General features: G+C 35.4%; 2 protein-coding genes across 9 annotated transcripts in view; one reads left to right on the top strand and one right to left on the bottom strand.

Annotated features, from left to right (window-relative positions):
* pcdh11 (protocadherin 11) overlaps window positions 1–26,186 on the bottom strand; it is a 192,727-nt gene that overhangs the window by 22,695 nt on the left and 143,846 nt on the right. The gene's annotated exons all lie outside the window — the stretch shown is intronic.
* Window positions 6,579–11,514, top strand: LOC119788341. 2 transcript variants are annotated; one of them, XM_038292616.1, is made up of 7 exons: window positions 6,579–6,821; window positions 7,832–7,974; window positions 8,198–8,290; window positions 8,370–8,520; window positions 9,138–9,274; window positions 9,586–9,802; window positions 10,969–11,426. In XM_038292616.1, the coding sequence occupies exons 1-7, from the start codon at window positions 6,605–6,607 to the stop codon at window positions 11,076–11,078; spliced, it is 1,068 nt and encodes a 355-aa protein (XP_038148544.1). In that variant the 5' UTR covers window positions 6,579–6,604; the 3' UTR covers window positions 11,079–11,426. The 2 variants fall into 2 exon arrangements, with proteins under 2 accessions (XP_038148544.1, XP_038148545.1); XM_038292617.1 differs by lacking the exon at window positions 8,370–8,520 and having other exon boundaries at window positions 7,832–7,973; window positions 8,196–8,290; window positions 10,969–11,514.

Genomic DNA, 26,186 nt, shown 5'->3' with positions numbered 1-26,186 from the left:
TCTTAACCGATGTCAGCAGCCTAACTTGTGGTGTTTTGTGCTATAGACAGCATTGAAAATACTAATCTGTGGAACTTGCCAGTGTCAGAAGCAGACGAGTCCCCGTTTCTCTTCCCCCGTATTGAAAATATTTTGTAGACAGCTTAGGCTTGAATGCAGTCTGTGTACGGTATTAGTCACAGTCATTAGTGATAAGCAAACTTACATTTCCAATATCAATGTGTAGTGTAGCATGGTAAAGGTTTTAATATGAAGGGCAGAGTCTCTCCAGATTCCCCAGAGCCTGTACACTTTAAAGGTTTTCCCTTTGCAAAGTGCCACAGAAACTCCTCTGGCGACAACTATTAATTTTTCACTGAAACCTCCCTTGAATAATGAATTCTGTCCTATTTATACGCTGTGATAAGTCCACTGAATGTCTAAAAAGGGGTTATCGTGAAAAGGGTAAGGCTTTCAGAGAGAGACCTGTTCCTGCTAAACATGTTTAATTCATGCGCATCGCCATGTTCTCTGAAAGCAGAAGAAAAGTCATATAATGTATCACTGGCAAGCATGAAAGCAGACACAAGCAGCACATTCAATAAATCACAGCTTTACTTTTACTGTTTTGATGTTGACTGTCACAACCCTCCACCCAAACACCACCCAGTAAAAGTTCAGATGCGTGCTTTTTACTCCTGCGGGCCCCAGCTGACAGATACACTCTCGCTAAAATCACAGAGGTACTCAGTGGCTTGTGTTAATGTTTCTGTCACCACACACTTTATTTGGGGAGTGTTGAGTGCAGACATTGTCAGCACAGAGAGCGACAGACACAGATCGACACAGAGAGTAGAAGCGCATGTGGAAAATAGCAGCATCTAAAAAAAAAGCTGAAAATGTGATGAATTTAGGACTTGAAAAAGTCATGTAAAATTAGAACTAAAGAAAATATAAATTAAAAATTTAAAATACCTAACAATCTTTTAATACTTTAAATAAACGTTTGATGAACTCGGTAAACTGACATTTGTAATCCTTGCAATCTAAATTTTCTGAATGACCATTCAAAAAAGCTCAAGATAAAAGGTTTGTGTTCCTTTTTATCATCATGCCAATATACCTCATTGGTCAAAAACAAAAGAAATGGTTGCTGCAAGTAGTGAGCTGATAAATATTGTGTTCACCTGTTTTGGTACCATTTCCTAACAGACAGCACACAAACAGCGTTCTATTTAAAAATTCAGTCTAAAGACCCTTCTGGTCATAAATCCCAGTAATTTATGAAGATTACAAATATTAGCGATATCCTCTTGTTATCTCTCAACCACTAATATAACAAATCTTTAATTTAAAGCAATTCTTCAGCAGACTTTTAAGTTTTAGTTGACTCTGTGGTCCTAAAGAGCAGCAGTAATCCTGCCATAAATAGAAGAGTTCCTGATAATTGACGTACTGATTGATTATCAACATGAAAAGAGTTTCAAGTTATCAATAAACATTTGCCTTTCTTACTTGATATAATGTTACTAGCCTGTTTGTAAATGGTGATGATTTGGGGATTTCGACAGCACGTCACAAAAGTCAGGACTGTTGCCAGGCAATATTTCACGTAAACACCTAAATGTGTGCCTTATCTAGTATTGCAAGGGTTGTTTTTATGCTGGAGCAGGCACGGTAAAATAGTGGATATGATACTAGGTCTTGACCTTGTAAATTGCTGGATCAGTTTTGCCAGATAAGTAATGGCTTTATTTACACTGTAATCCAGGCTTAGAATATTTCCACTAAATTATTGGATAAGGTCATGTGAAAGGGGCTTGATTTAGCTGTAAGAAGGTAGGATTTTTTTGCAGCACATGTACAAATCTTTGTTTTCTTGTATTTGTTTCACTGCTTAAAATAAAGGTATCGGAAAACTCTTTCTTTTTGTGTTCTTTTTTTTACCAACTAGCCCGATTATTTAAAGAGGAATCTTATCTTCTAGTTCCACTATTATTCACCCAATAAACCCTTGCAAGTCCAGAATAATGTAAACTTTTCTCGTAGCTGATTGAATCAGAACTTTTGAGTTATGCATATAAATCTTTCAAGATACTTACTCTTAAAAAATATGCGCAAGGTCAACTGTGTTCTTTTTATTAAGTGTGAGTTACTCTAAAGACTGAAAAACATTACTCAGAAGTTCTGATGAAATAAAATGCCAGAAGTAAACCCACATGGAATGGTACCTGGACTTATTTTTCTTTTTTTCACATAATAACTGTAGGACCACTTGGGGGCACTCTCTATGCATAGTGGGGTAATCAACCAAAGACGGTCAGGCAAATATTAAAGTGTAATTCACCCCATGTAAAAACATAACCCTAGATACTCACCCATTAGATACATTTGGAAAAAAGGGCCACCAAAGTGGTTGGTGCCCAAAGAACCTGCAAGCACAGCTAAGTATGGGAGTAAGCAGTAGGGGTTTAATCAGGACCAGAGAATGGAGCATGTAGAGTTTGTAGAGGGTAGTTATGCAGCCGGTTGAACGTGGAGGTTAAGGGAGGCTTTGTGTAGCCCAGTGACCTGCAGCCCTTCTGAGTTTGAGCATCTGACTCAAAGAGCTGACTCACTAATGCCATAGCCTGTGCTGCCAAAGTGCCGTATGCAGGATGAGTCATTACAGAGGTGCATGCCTGAGTAAGTTGTATTTATACCCAAACAAGGGACTATGATGACCAAAGTTAAAACCAGCCTCTACATTATAGACCAATTGGTTCCACTACAGGACAATATTCAATGTTTATCTTTACAAGCGCAGGACTAAGAGGGTTTGATGTTATAGAACAAAGGAATCTCATGAAAATGTAAAACATCGCACAGTAATATTAAAACAGTAAACTATAGGCCCAGTTTATGGAATTTATTGACATAAACAGTTGATTTTATGATGAGTTACACTTGAAGTTCCCTTATCAAAAAGAAGTTTATTCAAGTATACTAAAAGTGCACTAATTTCATACTTAAAATCCGGCAGTGTACTTAAAGTTTACTTATTCTAAACTATATATCATATACTTTACAATAGTATAGTCAAGTGTACTTGACTTATACTGATAAGTATAAAAAGAAGTCTACGGGTAAGTAAATCAATACAATGCCTATACTTTAATACTTAATCTTGTACTTGTATTATGGTATATTGTGCTTTTTTTCTTATTTCTGCCACAAAGTACTAATACATGTGCTGATCCAGTAAACAATGAAAGATAAAGTATATTCAAGATCATATAGTGCTGGTGTTTAAAAGTTTACAGTATATTGATTTGTATGTAATTTATTTATCTTTGTGTAACTTAAAACATACACAGACACAGGGAAACATTTGACTGACTTTATTGGTCAAGTTCTAGTCTCTCACAAGCATTTGGCAATGGTGTTATGTACAAAGCATTATCTCTTTCAACAAGAACACATTTGGTTAGAAGCATGTCAGGCCACACAGCGTTAACAGTTTCAGTTTTTTTAACCTCAAATAAGAAAGTACTTTGTATGTTGATCTGTGAATCTTTACATACAGGTCTGTCTAATTTAGCAAGTACTTCAACTAAAACACAACACATTTTGGTACAAGAACACAAAGCAGAAATTTCATGTGAACATTTTTGTTTAAAAATAACCAAGTCATTAATTAAACAAAGTGTTCCATCTTTTAAGTATACTGCACTGTTGTATCTCTTTTTCAATTTGTCATACTTTTGACTATGATACAGAACTCCACTGACCAAAAAACGGTTGAAAGACCAGAAGCAGTTGCTTAGATTTCCACACAACTTTGCAATTGCAAGCCTATACGAAATTTTAATAGATTTCTGCATTGTTGGATTACCAAAATCCCTAACACTTTCAGTTAGGACTTTACAACTTTCAGTTTTTCTTTTGTTAAAGTTAAAGTTCCTCAAAAAAGATCTTCTGTTGGCATCAAACGCTTCGTTGCAATGGGTACACTGAGAGTTACAGTGTGCACTATTGCCAAGGTATGCAAGGCATTTTTCACAATAAAAGTGAATTTCAGATTGAGATGAACCTTTAAATTCTTTGTGGAAAAGGTAGGAGGGTGAGGGTGGAATCAGACCTGGAAACATTAGGTTAAACATTTCCAGTAAGTGAGTAACTGCCTTGCCTGTTAAGTTGTGTCGCAGCACATAAGACATTAGCATCAGTATACTTTCTCCCTTTGAAATAGATGCACCAGGATATAGGGGGTTGTCACCATCTGCTTGGTCTTCAGAGCCCTATAGAATGAAGGAAAAGAGAAAATATGTATGAATGAAAATGAACAGCAGCAAACTTGAGCAGTAATCTCCATCTAGCATAAAGCATTTTACCTATAGCAAAATTGAAAAACAATTAATGCTTAGTTTTGAAAGTAACTCCCTTCTTTATCATTATTATGTATTGTGTCCAAAGTTTTTAATTTTTTTGTAACAGCCCTACTACTACTAGCACTATGTTTTCGAACTACTTTCTACATACCACTTTAAGTTTGGGTGTCTTTTCTCCAGCATTATTCCCCTCCATCATGTCTTCATCATCAGCATGGTTTTCACCTTGATTACTAGACGTATCAGTCAAGTTGTCTTCAGAATATGACACAGCTTCTTCATTCTACAGGTTAACAAAGAAAAAAGGAGTAGTTGAAGAAATTAATTAAAAAGAGAAAGCATTTCTATATAGAACACATATATAAACTACCACATACAAAAGTTAATTTACCTCTGGAATGTGTACATCCAAAATGCATGTGGTCATGCTCTCAGTACTGAGTTCCTCATCTTCCCCTTCACTAGTGGAAGTGTCCATACAGTGTTCTTCTGTGTTCATTTTGTTATCATTCTACATATGAACAAAAGAAACAGAGTTGAAAATATATTTTTATAAGAATGTTTGGATTTGTGCAGCTAGTGTGCTGTTGCTTTTGCTGGGTTAGGCTAAAGGATAGGTCAGCTACTACAGCAAACTGCTTTCACTGTGAAATGTGTGTACCATTGACAAATTGAGGGTGTAATTAGAACCCCCTGAAGAGTATTACTCTGATAATGAAATTGGCCTAGTGCATTACCCTATCCACTAAAAGAGCAAACAAAAAATCCCAATAAGGCTAAAACTGTAATTAGAATTGTACCTTTTGTATTATCATATCAGTCATGGTAGTTGTGGAAGAGTTGTCATTATTGAGTTCGTCCTCATTGCTGGAACTGCTGGGTTCTTCCTCTCCATCAGTCAAAGTGTTACTCATGGGATCGTCTGTGTTGCTGTCAACATTACAGCCAGTATTCTACAGATTGAAAACATAAATAATGAATACCTAAATGAATTACTTCATGTATATCAAGCCCAATCAACAAATCCAAAACAGAGCCTTAGCTGCCAATATTAAATAAAACCAGGCATTACCAAGATAAATATGGGAATTTATCCTGGCAACAGAAGATGCTTTGACATCAGGGATCTCACCAGGTTGTAAGAACAAAGTTGGGGGGAGCAATGTTTTTCATCTTATTACTCTATGCTTCACCTATATACGTTTTCTTTCCTGTACCTTTGTTAATTAAGCCCACCCCTATTTCTTTTTGTTTTCTCCATGTTCAGAGGTGACATTGGTGCCTCTCATTAAGAACTATGTTCTTATTTTCCAATGTTTCTTAGTGGCAACAATTTTGAGTCTAGTGCCCTGCTAAACCGATATATTTAGATAATTAAATGTATAATTTGGAAAAAAAATCCCCTTGAGACTAAAACTGTCATTATATGCTTACCTGTTGAAAGGCCATGTCCAAAGGACTTGTAGTGAAGGAACTCCTGCTGTCTACATCTGTAACTCTGCGTGAAGCAACAGGCTGACTCAAATGCTCTGGTGGGTTGTCCTGTAGGCCCTGGAAAGGTGGAATGTTGTACTTGTTTATGACCACTCAAGGCATTTTATTGTCCACAGGTATACTGAGTGGATCTTTAAAATTGTATTTTGCCTACAAATAAGACTGTATGTAGACCATGGGCAGCTACAGAAAAAACCAAGAAATATATATATATATATATATATACATACACAGTATATTTATATATATAAATATATATATATATATATATATATATATATATATATATATATATATATATATATATATATATATATATATATAAGACTTTACCAGGCATTTACCATGGTGGCTAGCATGGAATGCTAGCCACAATGACTAGGAGAGCTAGCTAGCTGTTTTGAACTTTGACATTGAAATCATAGTAGTCTGAATTTATTATCTCTTACTTACTTTTACTTTCCATCTGTGCTTGGTACTCCTTGGGACATCTGCTGTATAATCCTCCAAATATCTTTGATAAGGTCAAAGACGTTTTGCCATAGATCTAATGGGCTCATTCACAAGAGGTTTTCTTCTCTCTACCCCTCCTGACGTCACCTGACCTTGTCCGTTTCCGCCCATGTTCCCGCCTCTCTACCAGGCAGCCAATAGGAAGCCCGATAGCAAATTCCCGCCCATCGCTGCGTTAACCGTTTTCTCCCCCCCAAAAAAAGGGGGAAAAAGCTCCTATTCCCAGAACGTATTTTCATGATACAGAGATGGCATTTGCCCTTTATTATTTTAAAGACAAGACTGTGGAAGTTGGGAAAACGTCGTGGATAAGTCCTATTGATCAGCAACAATGTCCTAAAATAATAACTGAGTGCCCTAATCTAGAAGATGAAGATGGATGGATAGAGGTAAAGTGGGACGTCAAAGGCAGAAAAAAGTCCAGCGGTCAAACCTTTTTTCCTTCAAAGGTTTTAATGTTTGATGGTAAGCTTAATTTTTACTTCCTATAGTTATCTATATTCATTTATTAGTTCGCTTTGCAATGCCCAGTTATGCTGCTTTTTTTTTTTTTTTTAAAGATAACCTACAAGCTAGCAAAAAGATACATTATTCAACATTTTTTTAGGAGGTTAGTTCATATGTAGGCAATTAACAATAACGTTGAAAGAATTGGTTGAGGACTACTATGAACTGTAATTTTTATAAGTATTTTTTAAATTACATTATGTATTTTTATTATAGTCCTAACTTGATTTTGCAAAGAAATTATAAGGTGACATGCAGTGGTGGTTCTAGACGAAATTTACCAGGGGGGCCAAGGTGGGGCCAGTGTTTTTTCATAGGGGCACAAAATAAACAGGTAAACAATAAAACAGGGCAATATTTAATTGTCTAATAATATTAAGGGGAGCCACTTGTGGCTCTGGAACTACAGAAACTACTGAAACACTTTAATTTTTAAAACCTTGTTGTAAAACTGTACAGGTAAAAAACTTAGATTGGTCAAAATGACCAAGCAGTTATGTGCATATAATAAGAAGTGTATTAAATGTGTTGTCCTTAATACAGGGGCCCTAAAAGGGGCCAGGACCATTTCTATAGGGGCACTGGCCCCTTTTACCCCCTGTCTAGAGCCGCCCCTGGTGACATGGTATTTAAACCATGTTGCACTCAAAAAATATATCCTTTTATGTGCACATAATTTTGATAAAGCGAGTCATAAGTTTCTGATGGGATTAAAAGAATAAAAAAAATCAGGCCTCCACAACACAAAATGTAGCATGTTTCAGGAGTGGGCCCTAAAAGACACAGGATAATAGGAATGACACACTAAATTAACAGAACGTGTATTACAATTTGCTGAATATGATTTAATATTGCAACTTCATTTTTTCATGTTTTAATAGTTTATTTAGTATAGATAATTCACAACACGTCATCTCAATGCACTTTAAAATCTCTCTGTTTTTAACTGGACAACTTCTCTTACACAGACAACTACAGTGACCTCTGCAAGAAGAGACAAAAATTCATAAATGGTGAAGACATCTGGCAAGAAGCCCCCAAGCGGAAGAGTAAACCAAACAGCAAATGGAAAGATTTTGAAGAGGAGGACCATGAAGGTCAAACAAAAAAGGTAGCTGCCCGCATAAATAACTCAGCATAAGACGAGTCTATTGTAATTCAGAAGAAAAGTAACATTTCTATTGGATTGTTAAAATTTATTCATACATTTTGAAATCTTGTTGTGATCCATCTGTAACTAGAGTAAATCATCATTAATTGTGATGCTAGACCGTATTGTATTGTATTGTTATAACCCGTTATAACAATACAGAACTGAATTAAAATTGTCACAGAAAATGAAGAAAGCAACCGCCCCAGAAAAAGACTCAGCAAACCAAATGATAGAGGAGCTGAAGAAGAAGTTGGCCAAAAAAATAAATTCAGAGGTAAAATTTTTGACTGTATTTTAATTGGTGTAATTTAAGCTAGTGTAATTGCTATGGTGTGAAATTTACTGCAATTTAGAATGCTGTAAGTAACTCAAATGAGGAGTCATCAGATGAGGAGCAGCTTCCCAGAAACTGGAGTGTGGCACAGCAGAAACTTAAAAAGCTCCAGAGAGAGAACAAGAGTCTGAAAGAAGCCCATGTGAAAGACATCCTAGATGCCATGAGAGGTATTTATTTATAATTCAATTCAAGCAAAGCAAATTGTTAAACACAGTTTTTTAAGCCAAATAAGGAAAAGGACCCTAATCTAGCTTCAGTCTTCTACTTAAATTTTAAAGCAGATCCGATACACCTTGCAATATATGAAATAAAGAAAAATATGCATCTATCTCCTGTGCTAAGAATCTAGCGCTAGCACTAGCCCTGCTGGTTCAGAGAAAAATGGCAGAAAGGAAGAAGAAGCTGTGGGTCAAGGAAACCCTCAGGTTTGTGGAGCGGCTCTGGGAGTTCAGTCTCTTAAACAGCAGTTTCAGGCTTGCCTTAGTTCACCAGTTTTCTGTCAATACACAGCACTACCTTTTGTGTTTTGCTCTCTGGTGTTCCCACCTCTCCTTCTGACTTTTTAATATGCTTAACTTTGACTGCAGCATGTGCTGCAGTCAAAGGTTCACACTGCACAGCGGTATGAACGTTGCTTCCTTTCAGAAAGCCCCATTAATCACCCCAGCCTTTATCCCACCCTTCATAACACAAATGACCAATTCAATTTTCTAAAATGGTATCAATACTAATGACGCTAAGCTTTTGTTTCCTTGTTTCCTCCCTTGTTTTCATTTGTTTTTAGAGCTTCCAGCAGTGGTGACACAGCTGAAAGATGTGGTTGAAAGAATCACCAATCAACAACCATTGTCAACAACATCTGTAGAGCCACCAGTTTCTCTACCCATCTCTCCCCAAGTTGTGCCTGACCATAATGATATGGTATTTACCTCATGGATACTATATGTTCCTGACACATATATGAAAGTGTTTGGTGTACAATTTTCCGGTTTATTAACTGTCCACATGGTTTATTATACTCTATATACCACTTATCTTCAATTAAACTACCTTTAATTTCTTTAAATGTTTGTTCAATGGAGCTGTCTTAAATTTAATGATATTTTCATGGATTCACAATTTGTTTGTTTTGGATAAGTTTTCTACTACTGTCAAATAGATACAGTAGATGACCAAACATTTTAAGCAATTTCACAATAATTATTTGGTGAATAACATTCAAATCTTCGCAGGTGCCCCTTTTGCCAGGGTATGATGTCAAAGTCCCAAGTCAGAAGTTGAAGTCAGTGCATACTACAAGTTCAGCACTGTACATTGGGGATCTGGCGGTGCTCGTCTATGGTCGAGAAACACTGGCCAACTCAAGTTTGACTGGGAGGCAGTCAGGAGCTCACAAAAATGTGGAGTCGAAGCCACAACTGGACAACACAAAACTTGACGCTATACTTGGTAAGTGCGTGTAATTTAGGACAAAAACCGTCCTTAAAAAAAATTAATACGTGCTGTTTTCTCCTTCTTTTATGAGCAAATGACTGTATTGTTTGGTGTTCTGTAATATTGGCGATGATATATTAATTCAGTTAATATTAGTTTTAATACCAGTAGAGTTACAGTAGGCTGTTTCACAGTGTGTTCATTCCATCCTGGCCTTTTCTGTTTTACAAAGCTTAAGTATTTCAGGTAAATGCACATTTTTCTTTTTTTAAGAGGCCATGAGGCATATCAGTTATTTACTGATGCTACAATCGAGAAAGTGTGTGCGCCATATTTTAAACCAAACAAGGGCCATTTTTGATGGAGACTTATGAGGGATCAAAGCACATCACACTCAATTCAATTTTATTTATATAGTGGCAATTCATGAAACATGTCATCTCAAGGTACTTTAAAAAAATGAATCAGATTATACAGATTGGGTCAGATTATACAGATTGGTAAAAAAAAAATTCCTAAATAAGGGAACCAGTTGATTGCATCAAAGTCTCTCCAAGCAGCATCACTCCTGAAGAAGCGTAGAGCCACAGGGAGTCGTCTGCATTGTCCATGGATTTGCAGCAATCCCTCATACTGAGCAAGCATGAAAGGAAACCTGCTGCTATTAAAAAGGAAGAAACCTGTTTGACAGTATTTATGTCAACAAGTGCTAAACCATTTTGACTTACCTATAATATTGTGTGACTATAGGGCCTTACCAATTTCAGATATTCTGATTGACCCTGAGTCTGCACTTGAGAGGCACTAGTTTCAGAATCTGTGAAAAATGGTATTCTGGACTTTCTGGAGGAGGGAATACTACAAAGTCCATCACTGAATGCTATCAGGGGATAAAAAATATTTAACAATTTGTCTGTATGATATGATTAAATTGTCTTTGTAAAGTGCCATGAGATAACTTCGCTTTTGAATTGGCGCTATATAAATAAGCTGAATTGAACTTTGTTAACAACATCTTTCTTCTTTGCAGTTTCTGTATATTATAGATTATATTTAAGTTCCAAACATATACGTGAAAAAACATTCTTTTATGGCTGTTTGACATGTGTGTTAGATGTGGATAGTAAAGAAATTTACCAATAAGTAATGTTTTGTTTGTATATTTGTTTTTGTACTCACAGCCTATGCCCAGGCGAAGTTCCCCGACACCACCATGCAAGATGTCAGGAGGATCATTAGAAAGAAATGCAACAATTTAAGCTATTCAAAGCAACTAGATGAAAAGTCATAAAAATATTGTTTCTTTGAAGATATTTTGTTCCGAAAATGTGCACTTTTCTAAGCTTCTTTTGAAAACCAAGGACTTCAGTTCTCAGTTCTTATTCAGTCCTTATCTGGAACACACTTTTGTTTAGATTTTTGATGTCAATTGCAGTTTTTAATTTTTGACAAAGAATGACTTCATTGTTTTTATATTTTCATATGTAAATGTGTTTACATTTTTATTTTAATATTGAAACCTAAGAACGGTTTGATTTAAGAGAAGCTTTTTAATTTTGAAATGCAGTCTGTAATAGTTTAAGATGGCATTTAGAAAAAAAAACCTATATGTTATATAAATAAACCAAAGTTATCAAGATACTGTCTTGTAATTGTATAAACATATTGCATTATAACTACATTATGGGGTAACTGTAAGGATATGATATCTGATGTGCTACAATATGGTCAGTGAACTTAAGTATACTTATACAAATTAAAATAGTATTTTAGTTTCAGTAAATCTTGAATGTGTAAAATATGGACTAGCAGTATATAACTATTATATTGGCAGGATATTGAAGAGTATACTGGTGGTATATTTTAAATATACTTCAACAAACTAAAATGTGAACCACAAGTATACTTTGTAAACTTCTAGTATATAGATTAGTGTACTTGCTTAATAATTTAATGTATACTTTAGTAAACTTAAAATGATCTTGGAACAGTATACACTCAGTATACTTTTGTAAACTTAAAAATGTCCCAATTTAGTTCGAAGAAGTATTAAAATAGTATACTTCAAGTGCACTAAAAGTACATAGCCCGAGTATACTTTCTAAACGTATACTTATACTTAAGTATACTTAATATAATTTACTTAAAGTATACTGCTTTTTGCTAAGGGTTATATAAAAAGCCTCCAAGCTAAACAGTTTACGTCCTTATGCTGCAGCATGGGGAAAAAAAGTGTCATCCATCTACTGTTTAGACCTCTTTATTTCTACTTAGGATAGGCTGTAGCTGTTGTTTCCTGGCAAGAATTAAAACTCTCAGACTGTTTTGCTTTGAGGCAACACTGTAAAAAACTGTAAATCATTTTCATATATATATTTTCAAAATTTAAAACCACTGTTATGTCTGCACATAACAAACTGCTATTCAAAAGGCACTATCAATAAAAATTAATATATCATCTTAACGTTTTATTATCTTAGGATTTGTAAGCACCAAATATAACACTGTCTGTAAGAGGAAACAAGATTTTCCAAACAACCAGAACATTTTAAAGTATTATAGGGTTTTTCTCTTAAGAGGTTCTCCAGCGCCATTAAACAGTGAATATCAATCTGCAGCAAATAGTAATTTGGCCTTTCCACTTGATCTTTTTGCAATATTCACTTAAAACATACAGCCTCATATGCCTTAATAGCTAGGTTCAAGGACTGCACAGAATATCAGTCAGAAACTGTATTTGCAATAAGTTTGTCACCACAAGGCCAACAAACTGTATGCTCCTGATGTGTTTTGCCTCAAAAGTCTTCCTCACAATTAAAAGAGCAAAAACATAAAACATTACGAATGAAAAAAGTAAGTTTACTGATTTTGTCTTTGATAAAGGCGATAATGCTCCAGAGGTTAAAGCTGTCTACAGTAAAAGGAGATGGCAAAAACAACCATGTCACATTTTTTTTGCTCCAGCAATGGCTTGCAACCCATTGACCTTGGTGTCTGTTATACTGTTAAGCCCAGAGAGAACTATCAGATATTAACACCCCATATTTTTGACTTTTTGTGTCTGTCATGCCTTTAGGACACTTGTATGTACATTTCTTTTTGTCCTGTGGTGCCATCATCTTTCTGTCAGTTGTTTTTGCCTTCCATTGCAAACATAAACCACAAAAAAAAAAATAAACTCCCACAAATAAGCAAGGGTATTGAGTATGTGTCACACTTCTTCTGTCTGTTTGTTAAGTACTTTATTTATTGCAGACATGTCCAAACAGAGCCATGGGAGAATGCAGAATGCATTAAAGTATACAATTTTTCAGAAAACTAAAACTAAAACTGCTACATACATAGAAATGTTTGCCTCTTTTACCTGTTTGGACATACATGCACATGTATGTGAGGATGAAAAATGTGTTACCTTTATACAATCATTGTGTGAAGTTGCCTACACCAATCTCTATGATAATGTTATTCACAGCATGGGCACAGACAGCAACATTGATACAAATCATTTCCTCTTTATTAACTGTTTTGGAAATGCAGTGCCAAGGAGAGGTGCACAAAGAAGCCTATGAGAATTTTTGTCCAATTTTTTCTTTGATGATGCAAAATTATTAGCTTTTTTTTATGCAGACTGAACGATTTTAGCAACCTTTTGAACCTTCAGTGGAGCTTGAATTTTATACATTATGAAGCCCTGACAAATGGTACCCCACCCCACAAAAAAAATAAATAAAATAAAACACCTCAAAGCTGCAATGGTATTCTTGAATCATTTCCCATTATTACATGTTAAAATCACAAATCTTTTTAATTGTAATGGGTTCCATGTGATAGAGCTGCAGCTCTTCCAGGAATACAATTAGTCTGCCGCTCGTTCGCTTCCTGATTAATGCTATGCTTTCACAACTTGTCAGGATGTAATGTTTTGATAAATCAGTTGTGCCGTCTTTATTCACTTTTAGATGATGGACAAACAGGACTCTGTAAGAGCTTTAATACTTGCAATATTGTTGGATAACCTAACTCTTATTGTAACTTCTTCAGAATTTTATCCCTGAAGTGTCTTCAGTGTTCACAGGTTTACAAAACTATGCTTGTTCATTGTTTTACAGAACAACTTAGTACTCTGAGATTTAACACAATAGGACTCAATTACTAAAGTAACTTCTTAAAGCAATTTGTTGTGCATGAATTCATTCACAACTTTGACACTTTTCAGAATTAAACAGTGTTTAATTTCTATTATATTTTACAAAGATTTTTTTGTACTGTTCAATCACATCAAACCCTAATGAAATTCAGTGACATTTGTTGTCAGATAAAAAATGTCAAAGCACTTTTAATGTACCAGTAAACTTTTGCAAGGCACTGGTAAATCTTTGTTAAAGTTTCAGACTAATTTATAGTTTGCATTACTTGTTTGAGTTTCCCAGTGTGACTCCCAGAGTCAAATCCAGTCAATCACCGTGACATTCAATTCACTCAACTTGATGACTTGCCATTTTTATCTAGAACCAATGTCCCTTTTATTTGTCCTCTTATGCTCCTCTTCCTCTCTGCACACTGACATTACTAATTATTTCAAACTATCAGGTAGGCAGTTTCTATTTCAATTAAATTCCCTCTTCCCTGCTGACCTTGGGGTGAAAAACAGGGCTGTTCTCCCAGCCCTGAATATTCCTCAGAGCCGTTATGGGTGCTATTTAAGATTTAAACTCAATTTGAGCTTGACTTTAGTGAACACACAGCAAGACAGAACTGTGATCAGTGTATATATTCCAGTGACATACTTAATGTGATAATTGAGAGTGGTCAAATTGAAGCTTCCAGGCATAACTGGCTACTTTAACACACCCCAGGGTAGCAGGAAAAGACAGATTTACAACCATTCTGCTAATCTAGCTGTCTAGCATAGGCAATGAATCTTAATGTTCTGATGCCGAGATGACATATTTAGTAATGGTTCATAAATCATAAGCATCGTATAAATATAAACTTGACGTGCAAACAAAAAGTTGTATCCACAATGAAACGGGAGACTTTTCAGCAAAGAGGAAGGAAGAATCAGAGGGCACCATGTACATAAGAAAACAATTACATGATATTGACAGCTATCGCAATCACTAGCTACTCTGGCAGACTCAATGAGGTGCCAATCAACTGAGTGTCCTGCCTCATGTTGCCACTTTCATTTCAGAGTCAGAGGAGATTCTGCTGTAGTGAATCATCAGTCAATAGCCCAGAGTTGATGGTTAATGTTGATTGATGACATTCTATACACCCTTTCTTTCCATCTCTTAGCAAGAGAAGCATGCTCATCACCCCCCTACATCAGCACTTAAGAAAAACAAAACGATAGTTTATTATTTTCATCATGAAAGAACAATAATTGATAGTGGTGAACAATTTAGTAGATAGCTCTTGCTGTTATGTACCTACTTCAAGTCTATATTGTTGCTTATTTAGAGTATTCCTTGGCCATAAGATGCATCAAGAAAATGACCCATATACAGGAAGATTTAAAGTGATTAAAACAAAACTAAATAGCGAAGAACTACACAATTCCTCTTCATTGTGCCATATAACAAAATGACTTAATATGTCATTCAGAGAGCAGTATTAGCCAGCTTTCATAGTCGATTTACCTGTAATTACAGTGATATTATCAAATGTGACATCTCTATCATCATAGTCTGCTGCCTTGCTCCTTTCCCCCCCCACACCTGCGGTGACTTGTTCATGCACGGAATAATATACAAAGATCACCCTTCAAGCGTGAAGACAATAATTTCTCTGGAAGCATCTTAATGTGAATTTAAGTGTAACATGACAATGGTAACCTACAACAAGAACCTTCTAACCCAGAAATGTCAAGCAGTGGGAGGAACGGGGAAATAATGTACGTAAGATATTGAACTGACTTGCAGGTGTCACCTTTAAAAATGAAATAATTCTCTCTTCCTACTTCCCTTCCATCGTTATCTCATTCCTGTCTTTTTCCATCTAGTATTTTTTTTTCTCATGATAGCTCTCTGTTTGGTTCTGATGTCACAAAGAATAGTAGAAGGAGAAATTTTCAGGGGTACGCTATCAGTGTATGTTAATAGGCTTGGCCATACTTGTGTCACTTTTATGTTAATACATTATGAAGTAAAAAAAATGCTTATGGAAATAGGTTATGCAGTTGAAAAGTTTAATGATTTCTTGACTGTGGATACAGATAGTAATTTATAATTAAAACATTTGAAATAAGAGAATAAATCAAAAATAAGTTGTGCATATTGATCAACAATTTTATCGAATACTACTTACGGTTTGAAGGCCCTGGTGGATATTACTTGGTAGAAATTTAGCTTGGTGAAATGAAATGGACTAGAATAGAATAGAATAGAATAGGCCACTTGTAGTTTTTTGGTTGATCAGGAGGGATGAGCTTTTACTTATTTGACTCTACTTACCCACATATTTATATAATTTAAAATCAAATTCTGCAAGGAGCTAAAAGCAAAGTACTATAAGAAATTATATTAAAGTATATTTTACTTTAATTCATCAAAATACAGAAAAAAGGGATGGGGAGAAATTTGCTGGTATGAAGTGAGAGTAGATAGAGGCTAATGAGTGCATCATCCTGGAGCCACTTAAACAAGCATAGCATATACATTTTCACAAAGGGTAATGCAGTATGAGAAAATGTATATGTTGTTAAAATCAAAGAAGGTTACATAATTCTAGACATACATTTAATAGTAATGTAACTATATTTTTGGTTACCTTCTGATAAAAATTTTAACTACGAATAATTTAGTAAAAAACAACTGTCAAAACATTCTGCCCAAAGCTTAATATATATTCTGACATTATACTATAACTCCTTAGAACATCAATCTGCTCTCCACAAAATGCAATTTTCTGTTTTACTTCAAGTAATACTTTAGATACTTATGCATGCACAATATTAGGAAACTGAAATATGATATACATTTTTTTTAAACTCATTCAATCTTTTAGGGTCATTTTTCTCCTTATTTTCAACATATAAAAAACAAGGACATTCAGAGTTGCACACAGAAGTGCCATTCTGTGTCAAGTGATAATAGCTTTCTTCGACAAAGGCTTGCATTACATCTCTTCAAATACTCTGCCAACTGTCTAAACCACTCAGTGTAAAAAAAAAAAAAAAACATAATTTAAACCTTGTATACTATGAGGATATGCCCTTTTTTGGTTGTTTTTTCATTCAAAAAGATTTTAAAAGACCAAGGTGGGACAATTACCATTTAAAGTGGTCCGATTTTCATCAAGTGTTATTCATTCTGATTAATACAGGCATGTTGAGAGGACATTTTGGATTTTTATAGGTTGCTTTCCTGCTTTTCTTGTCTTAGCCTGAAGTAGTATTAACCAGAATGACAGAGGAAAATCCAAGACGTGCAAAGGGAATAGTCATTAAGAAAAAAGCTTTCTTGAAACACTTTCCCATCAGAAACAATAATCAAGAATTTTAAAGCAGCAAAAACAACAAATCAGAAGTATAATGCATTATTGACACAACTCTCTGTCTGTTGCTTATTCTCTCTGCACTTCACAGTAAACACAACAAAGGATTGTAAACTCCACTGGCAGGAGAAGAAAGGGTATTAATTTTTCAAACTAAAAACTGTTAAGCGAAAATACCTGTGAAGTGGATAATTCTGTCTGGGGGAGACACGTATTTTCCCCTTCCATGTGTCAACACAACGTCTTTTGAGGTGTACAGTGATGTCTGCATGCTCCTGATAAGTCTCTTATTCTCAGCAAAGAGTAATTTGCAAAATGCAGACGGCTGTACACAGAGTTTCCATATTGTTAATTAAATCATTTCGTCTTTGATGTTTTCTCTATTTTTCTTTTTTTAATGGGAGAATAACAAAATTAAACAGAATGCTTTCTTCTGAAAAGAAAGATTTGGGATGCTACATCAACCGTGGAGGTGGAAATACTGTAAATAAATTCAATTAACTGTGAATAAAAGTGCACGACTTCCCAATAAAAGCTAAGGTATAATTTTATTTCTAGCTGTCACAACACTGGCATGTGAGGAAAGGTGTATTATCCACTATTTGCACCTTATATTGCAAAACGAGTTATAAATTCCACATGATAAAACGTGATGCATAAAGTCATTAATAATATATGGCATACCATTCATGCAGAATTGGAACTGGTTTATTAGACAGTCTTTATAGTTTTAACAGGACATAGTAAAACATATGAACGTTAAAATATGTGTCCTCACATGCTGTACTTCTGTTGAAGGTAGTTCACATGTGAAACACATTTTAGAAACTGTCCCATAGATAATGAAGATAGAAAATGTTTACTATGTTAGTGCATGTTTCACATGTGCCATTTTGGTTTTCACAACAAAATCCAGTTTTAAAACACATCCCATGGACAGTTTTCCATACAAAAGGTAATACACATATGCTATCCGTGTCATCACCTGTCATGATCTTGGTGCTGATGAATGGCTTGGTTGCTCATTCCTTTCACCTTCCTAGCTCCAGTTTCTCGTCACCATCCATTTATGTCACCTGCTCCAGTCTCAATTTAACCTGCTTTCTACTAGTAAGCAGTGCCAGATTATTCGATCCTGTGGTGAGAGTTTTCTAGCGAATATTATTCTTTCTGATTGCCTGATCCTGACCCGTTCTGCCTCTGGACCTCTGAGCCTGCCTTTTCCAGTTCTGATCTGTTTGTCTTACCTGTCTTCGGACTCCTGCTGGATTCTGCCTGTTTACTGAGCCTGGAACTGATTCCTGACACCGTCCTGGATATCCTTTTGGTAACTCTTCAGATCTATGATCTTCTGGACTGGACTCCTGTGAACCTCCTCGACACCGGCTTTGGATTCGCCGTCAGGATTGTCCTGCCTTCCTTCGTCTGCTTGGATCTGATCTCCTACTTCTCCTCCGCTTCAATCTTCAAGGCTTAAGCATCTAGAACTCTCTGGGCAGCGTTTGCCGCATCTTGTCGGCTACTGACCAGCTGGAATCTACCTCGCCCTCTTGGCACAGACTGAACTTAAAGACCAGCTTAGTGACTCACACATTCCCAATGTTCCTCCAACAGATTGACATGGCCACTTACCTGTGTTCTCTTCTTAGTGGTTCCTGCCTTAGATGCCCTAGCTGTTCAGTGCAAATCCGTCTATTAAATAAACGCTATTTGAGATATACTGTCTGTCTGTCTGTCTGTCTGTCTGTCTGTCTGTCTGTCTGAATAGTAATTTCTCTGTTCTGCACAAATCCCTAATGTCAAGCCCATATAAAACTGATATGGGAGATTGTTACAAACATAAAAGATAATACATATACAGTAAGAAAAGCATATTTGAAATAGTTTCAAGTGTTATGTCAATAACCTGATTTCAAGAACTAGCTGTTTGGTTCTCACAATCAAAACTGAGCTAATTAATGGACAAATGTTTCATGCTTTCCTTGTGAAAAGAATACGAAGTGTGTGTGTTTGTTTTCTGGCAGGGCATTATTATCACTCTGCAGCTATTAGCCTTTGCCCCTTTCTCCAGTCCAACTCCTAATAAAATGAATAATGATACATTTCTGTTTTTATTAAGCCCTCGATCACATTTGTCTGAGGAAAGATCAAGCAATAAAAAGAAGATTTTGTTCATAAAAAAATATAATTCACACTAATTAGCTTCCTCATTTTAATATGAAGATGCTAAACAGCAGTGTTGCTGAAAAGTGGGCTGTGATCTGTTTTGTCTACCCATCTCAAATATGTGCAGAGAGTTACATGATAACCTTTGACCTAACCAGTCCACAAAGATGTTATGTGTTGAGAGTAATGCTCGCATCGCAGATGGGGGATATTATGCAAGAAGGGTCAAGTTCATTAAAAAAAACAGAAAAAAAAAAACAACTCCCAAGGTGTTAGTGGAAGGCATGCTATCTGAATAAAAAAATAGATGTATTTTGGTTTATATAAATCTAGTATTTTTCATTCAAACTCTAATTAGTGTCGGCTCTAGCAGCCTTTAAAAACTAAATTATGAGCTTTGCCAAAATTAAAATCTGCCTTTAACAGTTCAGTGCTGTCACAATCTGTTTAGTGTACTTTGTGAAATATCTGTAATACTGCAACAAAAGTAAAAATAATAATAATAATACATTTCCCAATTATTATATGTTTTCTAGACCCTACAGTATTAGGCTATGTTCACACAGCAGTGTTAAGTTACCCAAATCTGTTTTGTTTTTTTTGACCATATGCATCTTGTATCTGATCTTTTCATGACAGTCTGAACAACACTGATCCGATTTTTTCCAATATGACCCAGGTCACTATGTGGTCTGGAAACATATCTGATATTTTCAGTAACTTTGTCTGAACGGTCATGTTCATCTGACCTGAGCATCTTTCATACTTAACAGAGGTCATTATTCTGAGTCTTACAGTACTATGCATAACCTGGAATAAAAACAACAACCATGGCGGACGATAATGCCGAGAGCAGCATTTTCAACCTTCTTGAAAAGATTGTGTTATTAATGCACTGACTGAGGTTTACTTCCGTAAACACAGAGCACACTCGCTTGTGACGACATTGCATCCTCTACTGTGCATGCGGGGCACTTAAGTTGTGTGAATGTAGTTTGCATACATTTGGAAATGTGAACGATTGCACAAAAAAATTTATATTGAGCATCAAGGCCTGAAGTGTGAACGAAGCCCAAATGTTCCATTAAAATGTACGTTATTTTTCATCCTGAGTATCCCAACAATTCTAATACCCACCAGAAAAAGGAAAGCCATCTGCTTTTCTTTGGGGTTGGCCCTGCATTTAGATCTAACCATTTATCCATCAAATTCGAACAAATGTCCAGATTATGTACCAGATTGAGAAATGCCTTTCAACAAATCATGCTGCCTCCAGCAAGTTCTATAAACAATGGATTTTGTATATTAGTTGGTTAACCTCTGAAATAAGCTGTTTTATTACATTTTATTTAGGTGACATAAAATATTCAATATTAAAGGATGTTGAATACATATACAAGTATTACTTTACTCAATACAGAGAACTTTGGTACCATGCATTATTCTAAGTGTGACACTATGAAATACCAGTTTACAATCATCCAAAATATAAAAAAACAAAAAAACAAAAACAAAGACATATTGCACTATGTTTAATAAATGTTTATGATTTATGCGTTTTATTTTCTGAAATACTTTTTGAATAATATTTACTCCTCACAATATTTAATTATATTTTAGATGTACTCGCTAAGCTGTGATTTGTACCTAAAATGTTGAATTGGTCTATAAATTACAATTTATTCTAATGAAAGGCTATGAGTTATTTTGTTCTTCATAATAAATGACCTCAATAAATGGAGAAAAATGTAAAATTTCTTATAAGTATTATTTTCTTTGATCTATCTGTAGAAGGCACAGGGTTTTCCGCATTGTTTTTTTCAGTACATTGTTTGCTATGTTTAAAACACATTAAAGACATATCTAATGTTGATTGCAGAATAGAGTGTACGTATATTGGAAAAACAGCACAGCAGAACTCTTAACAGTACCAAAAAAAAAACATGTGGCATCTGCTCCCACATCCTCCCAATTTCTGTTCTATTTTCTTACTTGCATTTGGGTTTTTAGTCCTTATTTGACCATCAACTTTTTACAGTTGGAAAAGTTAGAAGTTATAATTTATTTATGGTTTCAGGTTTTTAATTTTCATGTGACAGTTACTGTCTTTAAAAGCATTTCACTAACTAAGAGGTTCAATTGCACAAGTGCTTCAGGTGAAGTTAATTTATTACAGGCTTTCTCAGTAAAATCCGAGGTGCTAGGCACCTGCTTAAACAGAGCGTCCTGCGTCCGTCTAGCCACAGCTCTCCAAAGGAAACCTGACAGCGTGGCCCCAAAGACAGGCCAGAGATTAATGATTTGCGACAGCTTCAACGAGCCAGGATATGAACAGTCGTCCTGCAGCCCTTACATAAGTAGAAACAGCTGTTGTTTCGACAGACTTTTAATCTTTTTCTTTTTTTTTTACTGTAGCAGGCTAACAGTAAATTGGAAGGAGAGGGGATTCCTGTCATAAAAAAATAGCAAGAGACATATAACCTTGTGTGGAAAGCAAAACTAGAATTCTTTAGATAGTCCACTTGTGTTCTTTACTTCTCTAAATAACTGTATTTATTTTGGTTCGCTTGGAGGAGCTTGCCAGTGCATGCAGTGTAATTACAACTGCACAAATTATGTGTGGAAGAAATTCTGCTGTTCTGACTAAGTTGTGTAAAAACTGGCATGAATGGGGCTAGATTAAAGCCCATTGGAGGGAGGGGAAAAAGTGAGGAACTGCAATTAGATACAACCTTATTCATTCCCTTTTATTTCTTGAACTGAGAACACTGCCTCGTTCTGCCACTGTAAGATTTAGATTTAGTCTCATTGTCATAAAAGCTTTATTTTGAGCCCTGGTAAATGTATAGAGCATGACAACCCACTTTGTTTCCGTAGCACAAAGGAAACATGCTTCTTGAAAACGCCTGCCTGCAATTTCTAAGCCTTTAATTTCTGGATCACTGCAAACAGCCAGACTCGAGGTTGCTTTGTATGTCAGGTACAAATACCATCCTTTTAGTGAACCATTTAGTTTGTTACATGACAATTTATGTAATTATTACCTGTTGTCAAAAGCTCTATACTATATTTTCTAAAATTCAAATAATCATAAAAAAAGCAATACTAATTATTTGAATTTAGGTATTTTTTTCTCCAAAAATGACACTGCCATGAAAACAGTTATGTGATCAGTAGAACAACTGCTTTAAATCTGGTCTTATTCATCCAATTTGGAAGATGTAATTGTCTGTGTTTGCATGTCGGCACTCTTCTTGCTTAGGATTCAGCAGATGGAACCATGGGATGGAGGTTATCAGACATTCTATTCCCCTCTGGACTGTAATTCGTTGTCGACAATGTGCTATGGACCCTAAAGGCCTGCCATCTGCTTACTTTCACTTCTTCCAAAGGTGAGAAAATGCAAACCTCCACCTGATTGTTGTCTCAACAATGCATGCTACCTACAGTTATAATCCCACCGGTGTTTTTTTTGCTGTTTTTTTTTGTCACATGTACCTGGGTTTTCATGACTGAAATATAATCACTAGTCTAATCAGACATTTAACAGCATATTGTCACTGATGAGGGAACACAATACCCATTCATGCTGCTTTTAGTCATTCAAAATCTAGATAGCTGGTTAAATTTTCAACATAATAAGATGAAAGTGTCAAAGAACGATACGTGAGATAATAGTCAACAAACAGTGTTAATTAATACTGAAGTACCAAAAAGTAATTTATTTTACCTGTTGTTTCTCTATTTACTCTAGAGATGTAGCAGCTTGAAAAAAGGGAAGAGGAAACTCATTTCAGTCTAATCACATTATCAATGTCTTTATACATGGTTGACATTACTGGATAAAATGACTACTTTTTTTTATAAAAGCAAAAGCCCTTTCAGTAACTCTGAAAATCCTGCTTTTTAATCGTCGTCTATAATGCGTCACACATTGTCCGCTTGTCACTGAAAGACAGGCTTATGAGGTGAAAGAAAAATCATTTTTAGCGTGAGAGACTATTTTTCATGAATTATCAATTTGTTGAGTGATTGCATTTCGATAAGCAAGTCATCCTTAATCCGCACTTCAGTGGAGCTGCCAAGTCAATGTAACTTAAAGTGCCTTTTTTCTGTGTTTATTTTTTGAGGGAGGATTTTGGTGCATTGGCCAAAGGATTTACATAGAATGTTCTAATTTAACCTGTATGGAGCAAAATTTTCCTTTCTTTTTTTGCTTAAAAGAGAAATATGCTGCATTTGTAATAGAACCTTTTTTTAATGAAACCCCATATTAAAATTCAAAATACACGGGAATGCACAGGTTAATGTTGCTTAGAGAGAATTTGACTTTATAAAGGAGCTATACTAAATAAAATGAGTCAAAATCTCTTAAGCTATCTTTATCTCATATAATCAGGAGAAGCAGTTAGCTAAAGAATTTAGACCCTATGAATAAATTACTTAGTTTCCAAACCGTACACATGAGTTGTTCTCATGGTAACAATTCCACCTTCCAATCATTTTTTATTGACATTTTTGACCATATTAGAAAATAAAAAGTTGTTGAAAGCAGGTGGAATGTAGTAGGAATATAAGTGTGCAAGCAACAGACCAAACGTCTTACAGAGATATTCGTCTGTTTAAGAATTGTTTGATTTATTATTTGTGGACTGCTGGTTATTGTTAATAATAACCTGTTCATGTTTTTTTTACAACATTATAATAACGACTGAATAGATTTCTGTCAAACTAAACTCTATAAAATGATTTCGGGTCATTTTCAAGGCAATAGACTCACACATATCCCATTTCTTCTGTCACTGCTTACAAAGGCACTTAATGTTCTTCAGAATAAAAGCTTTTTATATAAAATATAATTCACTTCTTTTTCAAACATTCCTTGACATTTTTAAAGGCATATTTCATAAATAGCTTCCAAATAATCTGGTAAATCTCCTGTTGACAGTAAGACAAGAGTATCTAAAACCATTATATTCCTTTGTGTGGTAAAAACGGACCATTTGGGCACAGGGTGTTAACTGCAACAATCCAAAGGCACTTATAGAAAAAAGGATGTTCTGTTTGAGTCCTTCAGAAATTCTAAATGAATTCATGAGAGCTATTTAAACCCGTTTGATTGAACATAATAATTTATTTAGATTTTAAAAAGAAAGTAGTTGTAAAAGCTAGATGTAGTATAGCTTTTTAAAATGAAACAAAGAATGTTCATAAAAAAAAAGATAATATTGTTAAATGTTCACGTTTAGGCTTAAAGATAAAGAATTGCATTAATAACTTATTGAAATCCAGTATTTTAGGTGGTGTGGATGGACAGACAGTTATAGAGTTATAGAAAGAAGAGAGGTGACTTAAAAATGCTGGTGTCCCGCGGGTCCCTTTGTGCTTAGATATTGAGCTCTTATCCCGGCTTCCTGTAAAAGACTCTATACATCATTACATTGATCTAGTCAGAAAGATTTAAGCTTAGCTCAAAGACAGAAATCTTGTTCCAAGGTCGGCTAGCGGGAGGCAAAAGTCAAGGGTCACCTGTCTCCTCTCACCTGAAATTGATGTATCCCCCTGCTCAACTCCCCTTGGTCTCAGGAGATCTCTATTCTGCTGATAAGTTAAACCTGTTTGAGCCAAAGAAATCCACAGGATTTCTATTGGCCTTGTCTGGTGCTTTGCAGCACAGCAACGGTACCACTCAGCAGTATAGATCAATATACATACAACATAAGCGCAGCATGTAGCTGCTGATGTAGCCATTGCAGTCCAAAGTTTGTTCGGTGGACAAAAGTTCATTTTACTGAAAACTTAAAGTAATTTATCATGAGATGGATTATTCCAAGAAAGTGTTACTGTGTATTGGCACGTGTTCCTCAGGAGGCAGAATTTAATTCCACTAAATCCCTTGATTCAAAGATAGGGGGTGTTGCGAACTATATTTCCATACAGTATGATTCAGAGCTTCTAAGTATAGTACATGCAGCCCATAGACAGAGTGGACAGAAGGTATCCCTGGGGCACTCTGAGAAATGCTACATATGAAATGGAGCGGCAAAGTTTCTCTCTTTTGAAATTGGGCATTATGTATGCATGCAAGGATGTTTGTTAAAATCCCTTGTCTGCTGTCAGGCTTCACCTCCTCCCTTCTTTGCTCTGAGAAGAAAACGTAAGCTGTTTACAAATACAGTATGACAGGTTGGATACTGCTAACCTAAGTTTTCATGTCAAAACCTGTCAGTGACATTTAACAAGAAGGAAAAAGCATGTCAGACCAAAAGTGCTTCCAGATAAAAAGACCAAAGCAGTTGAAATGTGCATGAAAACAGCTCCCTACACTCAGACACATTTATCTGCACATATGAATTCTACAGAACGCTGTATTCATTAAATCGCCTGGATCATATATGTCTCATGGAACAGAATAACAAAATATCCAAACTTTATGTTTTTTTTAAACTGAATTGTGATCGGGAATCGTTTTCGATATTGGTTTCGATTTTATTCTGATTTTATTCTATTTTTTCCCTTTTTCTCAGTAGTTTATTTGTTTTCATTATTCTTTTAACTCTCTGTATTTTAGTTGGGTCTTACAGGTTCATGTGCTTTGTACTCTTGGATTTAGAGAGAGGTTGTCCTTATTTATTTTTTATATGTGTGCAGGGCTTGATGTTTTAGTAAAGCAAGGCTCAAATTCACTCTTTCATCAGTTGTTTTATAACACCACACCTCACTTGACAGGTATACA

Source organism: Cyprinodon tularosa, unplaced genomic scaffold (assembly GCF_016077235.1).
Source record: "Cyprinodon tularosa strain WSP-4 unplaced genomic scaffold, ASM1607723v1 ctg314, whole genome shotgun sequence".
NCBI classification, from domain to species: Eukaryota; Metazoa; Chordata; class Actinopteri; order Cyprinodontiformes; family Cyprinodontidae; genus Cyprinodon; species Cyprinodon tularosa.
Note: the sequence above shows the minus strand (reverse complement) of the source record. Positions and strands in the feature narration are given on the sequence as shown.